General features: G+C 46.1%; 1 protein-coding gene across 1 annotated transcript in view; it reads left to right on the top strand.

Moving 5' to 3' along the window:
* The first annotated feature begins 1,137 nt into the window (after positions 1-1,137).
* Positions 1,138-12,189, top strand: part of RPN1 (ribophorin I) — a 27,366-nt gene continuing 16,314 nt past the window's right edge. The window contains exons 1-3 of the mRNA XM_023215740.1: positions 1,138-1,498; positions 6,356-6,420; positions 7,919-8,225. Coding sequence (XP_023071508.1) covers positions 1,238-1,498; positions 6,356-6,420; positions 7,919-8,225 — 633 coding nt within the window. The 5' untranslated portion in view covers positions 1,138-1,237. The remainder of the gene's footprint in view (positions 1,499-6,355; positions 6,421-7,918; positions 8,226-12,189) is intronic.

The raw sequence follows: 12,189 nt of genomic DNA, 5'->3' as shown, positions 1-12,189 counted from the left end.
TCTTGGGGTCAGGATCCAGACCTGGGATTGGTGGCATGAGCCACTGTGCCTGGCCTTGTCTATATTTATGACTAGATTGAGGTGATGGATTTTCTGTAATTTTGTGGCAATACCACAGAAGTGATGTAAGTGATGTGCCTTTCTCAATGGATCCTATCAGTAGATACCTAATGTTACTATATTTTACAAGTGGTGATGTTAACTTTGATCACGTGTTTAAAGTGGTGCCCGCCAGGATTCTCCACTGTAGACGATTTTTTCCTTTGTAATTACTAAACATTTTATTTTTATTTTATTTCTTTTTGAGAGGGAGTCTCGCTCAGTCGCCTAGGCTGGAGTGCAGTGGTACGATCTTGGCTCACTGCAACTTCCGCCTCCCGGGTTCAAACGATTCTCGTGCCTCAGCCTCTGAAGTAGCTGGGATTATAGGTGTGCGCCACCACGCCCGTCTAATTTTTTTTTTTTTTTTTTTTTTTTGAGACGGAGTCTCACCCTGTCACCTAGGCTGGAGTGCAATGGCGCCATCTTGGCTCACTGCAACCTACGCTTCCGGGGTTCAAGCCATTCTCCTGCCTCAGCCTCCCGAGTAGCTGAGATTACAGGCGCCCGCCACCACGCCCGGCTAATTTTTTGTGTCTTCAGTATAGATGGGGTTTCACCATGTTGGCCAGGCTGGTCTTGAACTTATGACCTCAGGTGATCCGCCCGCCTTGGCCTCCTAAAGTACAGGAATTACAGGCGTGAGCCATAGTGCCCGGCCTAATTACTAAACATTTTAGTAGAGATGTTTTGGAACTTTGCATATATCTTGTTTCGGCTTCAAGTTCTGCCTACTAATTTTAGCATCCATCGGTGGATAAAGAAGGCCGACTTTTACTTTCTTAGTCTGAGCAAAATTTCACTGTTTTAAGGAGCAAAACGAGCAGAATTATTGGACAGGAAGAATGGTAGGAGAGAGTAGAGACCTAGGCAAGTGCCGCTCCTGTAAAAATTCGGTAAGTGAAATCTAATAATAAGTGCACTCGCACTACAAACAGGATAGCCCGGGTAGCTCTGAGAGGGGTTTGCAATCAGGCGCCGGGTCGACTTCCCGGTTGCCCTGGAGACAGGGTCCTTCCTTGTTGGGCGCCTCCATCTTGCGTCACCAGCCCTTGCCCAATGAGCGGCTGCTCAGTGGCGGGAGGGCGGGCTACCGCGGCGGGGCTCTGCCCGCCTTCGCCCTCTGCTCTTCTCGGTCATGGAGGCGCCGCCCGCCGGCTTGTTTCTTCTCCTGTTGCTTGGGTCCTGGACCCCGGCGCCAGGCAGTGCCTCCTCCGAGGCACCGCCGCTGATCAACGAGGACGTGAAGCGCACAGTGGACCTAAGCAGCCACCTGGCTAAGGTGACTGCCGAGGTGGTCCTGGCGCACCTGGGCGGCAGCTCCACGTCCCGAGCTTCCTCTTTCCTTCTGGCTTTGGAGCCTGAGCTCGAGGCTCGGCTGGCGCACCTGGGCGTGCAGGTGAGTGTGGGCCACCCCTCGCCGCCGCTCCCGGGGCCCTTCCGCCTCCCTTCCTGCCGGTCCCCCGACTCCGCCCGCGCCCCTCTAGGCCTCAGGAAATGCGGAGACCTGGGCGGCGGGCGGGGCGCAGGGGTCCGTGGGATTGCCTCGGGGCCCCGGCGCCTCCGCGGCCGGTGCACGCCCGCCCTCATGCATGGGCCACGTCAGCGCTGGCCTGCCCCCGCGCGGGTCGCTGCTCACGTGAGCAGCTGCTGGGATTCGCGGCGGACCCTCCTCGGAGCTTGCCCCTGCTTGGGCCGTTCTCGGCACCGCTCCGGCGACCTCCGGCCGATAGAACGCATCTTCCTTCCGTAAGGCGAGCGCGGCAGCCGCTTGGCCCGGTGCCATTGGGCGCCGGACTTTGTTTCTCACGGCCTGACGCGGTCACCCAAGTTGAGGACAAATAAATGAATTAAAATGAATTTCATTCTCTTAATTCAGTATCTGGTCCGTTGTAGGTGCTTCTTTTTAGACATAGAGAACCATCAGAAATGTAACAGGTTTCGCATTTTTAACTCGGTAATCACTTGAAATCCCTATTAATGTGACGCATTTCTTAAGGTTGCTAATGAACACTTTCTAAATGTTAAAACTCTTCTTAAAGTTAATTTTGAAATTCCTGCACGTAATATAAGTTCTCTTATGCCGTACAGAAAAGGAAAGTCCAGTTTTCTCCCTTCCCCCTGCTGCTTCTCATTCTTAATCTCGGCGATAAATGGCTGTTTGGCTTAAATGTTTCCAGGTATTTCAGTGATCACCAAAGAAAATGTTGGGTTTGAGAGTGGAGAGAATATACATACACAGAGGTTTGTTTTTTATTACTATTGTTGTTAAACAATTTCATTAAATGATTACCTAATTATTTGTTGAGAGAATAGTCATTATAGTGTCACATTTCCCTCTAAGCAAACTTCGTTCTCTGACTGAATATGGAGCTGTAAAGCCGGGTTTATAGAGATTACGTTTCTGAAATGACTCCTGTTTTCTTTCATGCCTTGTGCATGATGAAATAGGCTTGTGGAAAGACAGATCAAAACTTCATGTAAATTTGCCTTGCCACCTTTGAATGTCTTGAATGTTAAATCCCATTCTTTATAGAAGCCAGTTGTGATTTAATGAGCTTGTTACAGTGTAAGTGGACCACAGCAGGAGCTCGGCTATCCTGCCATCATGCCTGCGAGCTAGGTTAATGTGCTTATTTTATCTTGTTTTTATTTTTTCTCCCAACTTTATTGAGGTATAATTGGTATAGAAAAAAACTGCCTATTAATATATTCAAAATACATATACACTGGTGTTACCATTACCACAATCCGGGTAATAAACATATCTGTCACCTCCAGAAGTTTCCTTTTGTTCTTTGTTTTTGTGGTAAGATACTTTCTTACTGGGACTCTACTTTGTGTCAGGTATTACGGTGGGTATTTTAGTTCTTTTTTTTTTTTGAGATGGAGTCTCGCTCTGTCGCCTGGGCTGGAGTGCAGTGGCCGGATCTCAGCTCACTGCAACCTCCGCCTCCCGGGTTTACGCCATTCTCCTGCCTCAGCCTCCCGAGTAGCTGGGACGACAGGCGCCCGCTACCTCGCCCGGCTAGTTTTTTGTATTTTTTAGTAGAGGTGGGGTTTCACCGTGTTAGCCAGGATGGTCTCGATCTCCTGACCTCGTGATCCGCCCGTCTCGGCCTCCCAAAGTGCTGGGATTACAGGCTTGAGCCACCGCGCCCGGCGTATGGTGGGTATTTTAAATATATTTTAATTTAGCCCTCATAGCAACCATTTAAGGTATAAGTCCTCATATAGCAGGCAAGAAGGCTGTAGTCTGGCAGATTAAGTTATTTAGCCCCCTACATGTGGTCTTACAGTGCAGAGTAAGTCAGGGCTCCAGCTTATTCATAATTTATGTATTCTTACACTGTATAATGTTGCCTCTTGTGGCTTTGATGGCTGTGAGGTAGGGTTGTATTGGGTATAAGACCTGCAGTCACATCAGCAGATTTATTTAAAATCATTTTCAATTTTGTAGTCCAAGACACTAGTTAAATGGATATATGTGCTATTTTGTACTCCTATCCCAGTGGGAAACAACTGGATGATGAACTTAACATTGAGAGGTGCATATTTTCCAACAGTTGTGTTGGAAACTGATGAGGTTGCTGAAATGTTTTTCAGTGGGTTCTTTTCTTTCTTTCTTCTTTTTTTTGTTTTGAGACGGAGTTTCACTCTTGTTGCCCAAGCTGGAGTGCAATGGCGCTATGTTGGCTCACTGCAACCTCTGCCTCCTGGGTTCAAGCGATTCTCCTGTCTCAGCCTCTGGAGTAACTGGCCCATGCCACCATGCCCGGCTAATTTTTGTATTTATTTATTTTTTTTTTGAGATGGAGTCTCGCTCTGTTGCCAGGCTGGAGTGCAGTGGCATGGTCTCAGCTCAGTGCAACCTCTGCCTCCCGGGTTCAAGTGATTCTCCTGCCTCAGCCTCCTGAGTAGCTGGGACTAAAGACGTGTGCCACCATGGCCAGCTAATTTTTGTGTTTTTTTCATAGAGACAAGGTTTCACCATGTTGGCCAGGATGGTTTTGATCTCTTGACTTCGTGATCCGCCCGACTCGGCCTCCCAAAGTGCTGTGATTACAGGTGTGAGCCACTGCACTTGGCCTGGCTGGTTCCCATTGTGATAAGATTCTAGTCAAAGTAATGAAACTTGTTGTTTGTGTTAGACTGTACAGCTTTATTGAGGATGATTGTATGATTGTTTTAGGCTTTTTGATATAATATTTTAAAAGTTCACCATTACAGCTTTTTGTATCCTACTGGGAATCACTACTTAAGTCCTAAAAGATAGCCTAATTTTTGTTTTTTTTCAGTTGAGGGTGGGTTGGCGGAGAGATCAGTGGGGTATGTATACACTTCTCCCTTGCAGCCTGCTCCAGAGTCTTATGATTGGAGATAACTACTCTTTCTCAGAAAACCCCTGCAGCCTGCTGGAGTGAACGTCGTTTTCCTGGTTACATAGCTTGTTGCTGTGAGGGTACCCCAAACAGTGGTCATTGGCTCCTCCCCAAGGGTTTTTTGCCACTGTTAACCGTTTTTTTTTTTTTTTGAGAGGGAGTCTCACTCTGTCACCCAGGCTGGAGTGAGTGCAGTGGCACGATCTCGGCTCACTGCAACCTCTGCCTTCCAGGTTCAAGTGATTCTCCTGCCTCAGCCTCCCAAGTAGCTGGGCTTTACAGGTGCCCGCCACTACGCCTGGCTAATTTTTGTATTTTTAGTAGAGATGGGGTTTTACCATGTTGGCCAGGATGGTCTCGATCTCCTGACCTCAGGTGATCTGCCTGTCTCAGCCTCTCAAAATGTGAATCACCGTGCCCGGCCAACTTTTTTTTTTTTGAGATGGAGTTTCACTCTTGTCGCCCAGGCTGGAGTGCAGTGGCATGGTCACAGCTCACTGCAACCTCCGCCTCTTGGGTTCAAGCAATTCTCCTGCCTCAGCCTCCCAAGTAACTGGGATTACAGGCACCCACCACCACAGCCAGCTAATTTGTATTTTTAGTAGAGACGAAGTTTCACCATTTTGGCGAGATTGGTCTCGAACTCCTGACCTCAGGTGATCCACCCCCCCCACCCCCCGCCTCCCAAAGTGCTGGGATTACAGGTGTGAGCCACTGTGCCCGGCCAGTTTTAACTTTTATATTAGCGAAAAAACAGTTTTAAGCTGGGCGTTGTATCTCATGCCTGTAATCTGTGGGAGGGTTGCTTGAGCCCAAGAATTCGAAACCAGTCTGGGCAATATAGGGAGACCCTGTCTGTACAAAAATAAAAAATAAAAACCCATGAGACTTTTTTTTTTTTTGAGACGGAGTTTTGCACTGTCGCCTGGGCTGGAGTGCAATGGCATGATCTCAGCTCACTGCAGCTTCCCCCTCCCAGGTTCATGAAATTCTCCTGCCTCAGCCTCCCAAGTAGCTGGGATTACGGGCATACACCACCATACCCGGCTAATATTTTGTATTTTTAGTAGAGACAGGGTTTCACTCTATTGGCCGGAATGGTCTTGAACTCCTGACCTGGTGATCCACCCGCCTTGGCCTCCCAAAGTGCTGGGATTACAGGTGTGAGCCACCATGTCCGGCCCCGAGACTTTTCTGTTATATCACTAAATACATTTCTTTGAGTATACTTATTTGAATATAAATGAGGAAGAAAAGCATCAAGAAAAGGGCCTTTGAGAAGTATATTTGGAAGTGTAATCTTTCTGTGTATTTCATCATTCAGGAAAATGTTATGCATTTATAGAAGTTTTATGCCACTTTTATTTATTTATTTATTTATTTTGAGGCGAAATTTTGCTCTTGTTGCCCAGGCTGGAGTGTGATGGTGCGATCTCATCTCACTGCAGTCTCCACCTCCCAGGTTCAAGCGATTCTCCTGCCTCAGCCTCCTGAGCAGCTGGGATTACAGGCATGCGCCACCATGCCTAGCTAATTTTGTATTTTTAGTAGAGATGGGGTTTCTCCATGTTGGTCAGGCTGTTCTCGAACTCCTGACCTCAGGTGATCCACCTACCTCAGCCTCCCAAAGTGCTGGGATTACAGGTGTGACCCACTGCATCTGGGCCATATGCCACTTTATAAAAGTAAGTCTTGGACAATATTCTTGTGTTTCAGAGAAAAAAAAAATTGTTACTGAAAAGAAAATCCAATCTCTAAGAAGTTCTGGTAATTTGACTACTTTAATGGGGATATACTAAAGCACTTGGTTAATTAATGACTCAAAATTTAGAAGCCAAAAGATGTGAAGAATAAACTATTTTTTTCTGTTCTAGGTGAAGGGAGAAGATGAGGAAGACAACAATTTGGAAGTACGTGAAACCAAAATTAAGGGTAAAAGGTAAGCTGACAAACAATATACCTTGTCTCTTGTTAAAGGTTATGTCAGGGTTGGGATCATATGGGATCATAAACTAGGAAAGTTGCTTAGGAAGTGCCTGCTGTATTACACATTTTTTTCTTTTCTTTCTTTCTTTCTTTCTTTCTTTTTTTTTTTTTTTTTGTAGAGAGGAGGTCTAGCTATGTTGCCCAGGCTGATCTTGACCTCCTGAGCTCAAGCCATCCTCCTGCCTTGGCCTCTCAAAGTGCTGAGATTATAGGTGTGAACCACTGCATCTGTCCTAGAGGATTTTTTTTTTTTTTTTCTTGAGACAGGGTCTGGCTCTGTTGCCCAGGCTGCATTACTGTGATGCCATGTTGACTCACTGCAACCTCCCCCTCCAGGGCTCAAACCATCCTTCCACCTCAGCCTCCTGAGTAGCTGGGACTAGAGGTGTGTACCACCACACACGGCTTGTGTGTGTGTGTGTGTGTGTATGTATTTTTAGTAGACACAGGGTTTTGCCATGTTACCCAAGCTGGTCTTGAACTCCTGGCCTCAGGCGATCCGCCTGACTCGGCCTCCCAAAGTGCTGGGATTACAGGTGTGAGCCCCCACACCTGGCCAAGAGATCACGTTTAATATAATAATTTAAGTCTTTTATTAACCGGACATGGTGGCAGGTGCCTGTAGTCCCAGCTACTCGGGAGGCTGAGGCAAGAGAATCGCTTGAACCTGGGAGGTGGAAGTTGCAGTGAGCTGAGATCGCATAACTGCATTCCAGCCTGGGTGACAGAGCAAGACTCCGTCTCAGAAAAAGAAAAAAAAATAATTTAGGTCTTTTAAGACAAATATCTAGCTGTTTCTTTCAGGGCTGTTTATAAATAGCAAGAGTGTAAAACAACGTAAATGTTCAACAATGGAACAAAAGTTAAAAACATTCTAATAGGTAATCCCCAGCTACTTGGGAGGTTGAGGCAGTAGAATCGCTTGAACCCAGGAGGTAGAGGTTGCAGTGAGCTGAGATCACACCATTGCACTCCAACCTGAGTGATAGAGCGAGACTCCAGCTCAAAAAGAAAAAGGTGATCTTGGCCGGGCGCGGTGGCTCAAGCCTGTAATCCCAGCACTTTGGGAGGCCGAGACGGGCGGATCACGAGGTCAGGAGATCGAGACCATCCTGGCTAACACGGTGAAACCCCACCTCTACTAAAAAATACAAAAAACTAGCCGGGCGAGGTGGCGGGCGCCTGTAGTCCCAGCTACCTGGGAGGCTGAGGCAGGAGAATGGCGTAAACCCGGGAGGCGGAGCTTGCAGTGAGCTGAGATCCGGCCACTGCACTCCAGCCTGGGCGACAGAGCAAGACTCTGTCTCAAAAAAAAAAAAAAAGAAAAAGGTGATCTCTTAAAGATAATTGCTTTTGTTTTGGGTTCAAAATTTTATTCTGAGTTTGAACTGCTACTAGTGTTTTCAGTATCCTCAGTCTCTCTTATTTCTCTTGCCTTGTTCTTCCTTTAGTGGGAGATTCTTCATAGTCAAGCTCCCAGTTGCTCTTGATCCTGGGGCCAAGATTTCAGTCATTGTGGAAACAGTCTACACCCATGTGCTTCAGCCGTATCCAACCCAGATCACCCAGTCAGAGAAACAGTTTGTGGTGTTTGAGGGGAACCATTATTTCTACTCTCCCTATCCAACGAAGACACAAACCATGCGTGTGAAGCTTGCTTCTCGAAATGTGGAGAGCTACACCAAACTGGGGAACCCCACGCGCTCCGAGGACCTACTGGATTATGGGCCTTTTAGAGATGTCCCTGCCTATAGTCAGGTAGGGTCAGGTGGAGTCCAGCCCATTCCTGTCTGCTTCAGAGAATGTCTTGCAGAGTGACTACCTGTTGATAGGCTTGGGTGGTGTGGGGTGGATGGAATCTGCAGTCATTTTTAAGGTCATCCCAAAAGTGTTTAACCTGCAGTGAAATGATTCCATGGGGGTCTTGTTTCTCCTTTGGGGATCACAGGTAGAGACTGGGGGTAGCATTCGGAGAGGTGGAATGGGTATTGGGGAATTGGAAGCAAGACATTCCATGCAGAGGCAGTAAGGACTTGAGATAGTGTGGCTGGGCAGATACTGGGGTAGCAAAGCTGTCTGAGTGGTTGAAGGCCTTCCTTGAATGTTGGGCCTCGGTTGGAACTTGAAGGGAGAGGGCGAAATTAAGGCTTACAAAGATTTTGTTACTATGGCAAATTGCAAACATGCCAAAGTACAAAGACTAGTATAAACTCCCACACACATCACTTAGATTCAGTGGTTATCAGGTTACCATAATTAACCTACCTCTTTTTTTCTTTGGTGGAGTACTTAAAAAAATTTTTTTTTTTTAAGAGACAGGATCCAGCTCTGTTGCCCAGCCTGGAGTACAGTGGCATGATCATAGCTCACTGTAACCTCAAACTCCTGGGCTCAGTCCATCCTCCCAGCTCAGCCTCCCATGTAGCTGGAATGACAGGCGTGTGTCACCATGCCCGTTTAATTTTTTATTTTTGTTGTAGAGACATGGTCTTGCTTTGTTGCTCAGGCTAGTCTCAAACTCCTGGGCCCAAGTGATCTTCCTGCCTTGACCTCCCAAAGTGCTGGGATTACAGGCATGAGCCATGGTCCCTGGCCTTTTTGCTAGAGGATTTTAAAGGAAATCTCAGGAGTCATGTCTTTTTACTCTACCTACTTCCATACCATTTCTAAAAAATATGGATATTTTTGACGTTTAAGATTTCTTTGCACTGGGTGCAGTGGCTCATGCTTATAATCCCAGCACTTTGGGAGGCCGATACGGGAGGATCATATGTGCCCAGGAATTCAAGACCAGTCTGGGCAACATAGTGAGACCTCATTTTTACAAAAATTATTAAGCTGGGCATGGTGACACACTCCTGTAGTCCCAGCTACTTGGGAGGCGGTGGGAGGATTACTTGAGCTCAGGAGGTTAAGGCTACAGTTATCTATGATTGCACCACCCCACTCTAAAAAAAAAAGATTGCTTTGCATCTCTCTGTGTATTTAGAACATGTGTCACTAAGGATGTGCAATCAAAATACTTTGTTCTGATGCTACGTGAAATAATTGTTTCTTTGTTTTTTTTTTGTCTTTTTTTTTGTCTTTCTTTTTTTATTTTTATTTTTTGAGAAGGAGTCTTGATCTGTCACTCAGGCTGGAGTGCAGTGGGGCGGTCTTGGCTCACTGCAACCTCTGCCTCCTGGGTTCAAGCAATTCTCCTGCCTCAGCCTCCCGAGTAGCTGGGATTACAGGTGCCTGCTACCACGCCTGGCTAATTTTTGTATTTTTAGTAGAGACGGGGTTTCTCCATGTTGGCCAGGCTGGTCTTGAACTCTTGACCTCAGGTGATCCGCCTGCCTCGGCCTCCCAAAGTGCTGGGATTACAGTTGTGAGTCACCGCGCCTGGCCTGTTTTTTTATGTTTCAAATGTCAGTTTGATACATAGTTAGGGCTGTTCATTTTGGGTTGTTTTAAACTTTGAAGAACTTTTTATTAACTTAATTTTTTGAATGTGAAAACAACATGATTTCATAGTCAAAATTATATAAAATAAGTTATATATAACACAATTATAAAAACAAGTTATATATAACACAATTATAAAAACAAGTTATATATAACAAGTTAAAAGGCCAGGTGCATATATATATATATATATATATATGGCCTTATATATAAGTGCACTTACATAAGGTGCATATATACACACACACACACACACACATATACACATACATACATACATAAGGCCAAGTGTACCATTTTAAGTTATATATATATATCTCACAAGTTATAAGGCCAGGTGCACTGGCTCATGCCTGTAATCCCAGCACTTTGGGAGACTGAGGTGGGGCAGATCACTTGAAGCTAGGAGTTCAAGACCACCCTGGCCAACATGGTGAAACCCCATCTCTACTAAAAATACAAAAATTCGCTGGGTGTAGTGGTACTCAACTGTAGTCCCACGTACTAGGGAGGTTGAGGCACGAGAACTGCTTGAACCTAGGAGGTAGGGGTTGCAGTAGCCAAGATCATGTCACTGCACTCCAGCCTGGGCAACAGAGCAAGACTCTGTCTCCAAAAAAACAGGCAAGTTATAGTCAGAGAATTCTTGCTTCCAATTTTCTTGTTCATTTGTTCTCCTTGGTAACCATTTATGTTAGCTTTTGGTTTATTCTTCTAGTGTTTCCTTCTAAATGTATACAGATTTATAGTAAACATACTCATATTCCTCCATGTCTCAAAACATAGCTCCCTATGTATATTGTTGCTCTGTGGGGTTGTTTTTGGGGAGGGGGAGGGTCTGTGTGCCTCCTGTTGTGGTTGCAGAGTGCCCAGGGCCCACGTGCCCACTGTGAAGATGACAGCCTTGCCACTCTGAGCTGTGCTTTCTCTAACTGCATGATTTCTTTTACTTACTTAAAACTGAGTGAGAGTTCATATTGGGACACTGATTTGATTTTCCTCTATGCAGGCTTTTAAAAATATAAATATTTTGAGTTTTCAAACTTTCCTCCATTTTAAGTTAATAGAATGTTCTTGAGAGACTGGGTGCGGTGGCTCACACTTGTAATCCTGGTACTTTGGGAGACCGAGGTTGGCAGATCACGAGGTCAGGAGTTTGAGACCAGCCTGGCCAGCATGGTGAAACCCCATCTCTACTAAAGATACAAAAAATTAGCCAGGCATGGTGACATGTGCCTGTAATTCCAACTACTTGAGAGGCTGAGGCAGGAGAATCACTTGAACCCGGGAGGTGGAGTTTGCAGTGAACTGAGATCATGCCATTGCACTGTAGTCTGGGCAACAGGGTGAGACTTTGTCTCAAAAAACAAATAAAAAAAAACGTTCATGAGAGACCATTTGGCAAATACAAAGGAAGATTTGAGGTCAGTTCACCACCACTATCGACACTATTGACATTTTAGTACCTGAGTCATTTCTAAGCACAGGGCTTTTTAATATATATATTATGTTTAATGTCATATTATGTAAAAGGATTGTGTAATACCTTTGCCACTTAGAATATTCCCTGAGCATTTTACATATTACTACATTACCTTTGTCAACATTTTTTTTTTTTTTTGAGACAGGGTCTTACTCTTGTCGCCCAGGCTAGAGTGCAGTGGTGCAATCTCAGTTCACTGCAACCTCTGCCTCTTGAGTTCAAGTGATTCTCCCACCTCAACCTTCCCAGTAGCTGGGACTTACAGGCATGTGCTACCACACCTGGCTAATTTTTGTATTTTTCGGTAGAGACAGGGTTTCACCATGTTGGCCAGGCTAGTCTCAAACTCCTGACCTCAAATGATCTACCCACTGTGGCCTCCCAAAGTGCTGGGATTACAAGTGTGAGCCACTGTACCCGGACGGCCTGTAAACCGTGGTTTTTTTTTTTTTTTTTTTTTGAGACAGAGTCTTGCTCAGTCACCCAAGCTGGAGTGCGGTGGCTCAATCTCGGCTTACTGCAACCTCCACCTCCTGGGTTCAAGCGATTTTCCTGCCTCAGCCTCCTGAGTATCTGGGACTACAGGCGCCCGCCACCACACCCGGCTAATTTTTCTTTCTTTTTTTTTTTTTCGTTGAGATGGAGTCTCGCCCTGTCGCCCAGGCTGGAGTGCAGTGGCTGGATCTCAGCTCACTGCAAGCTCCGCCTCCCGGGTTTACGCCATTCTCCTGCCTCAGCCTCCCGAGTAGCTGGGACTACAGGCGCCCGCCACCTCGCCTGGCTAGTTTTTTG

The sequence above is a fragment of the Piliocolobus tephrosceles genome, chromosome 2 (genome assembly GCF_002776525.5).
Source record: "Piliocolobus tephrosceles isolate RC106 chromosome 2, ASM277652v3, whole genome shotgun sequence".
Taxonomy (NCBI): domain Eukaryota; kingdom Metazoa; phylum Chordata; class Mammalia; order Primates; family Cercopithecidae; genus Piliocolobus; species Piliocolobus tephrosceles.
This window is presented reverse-complemented; position numbering and strand designations above follow the sequence as displayed.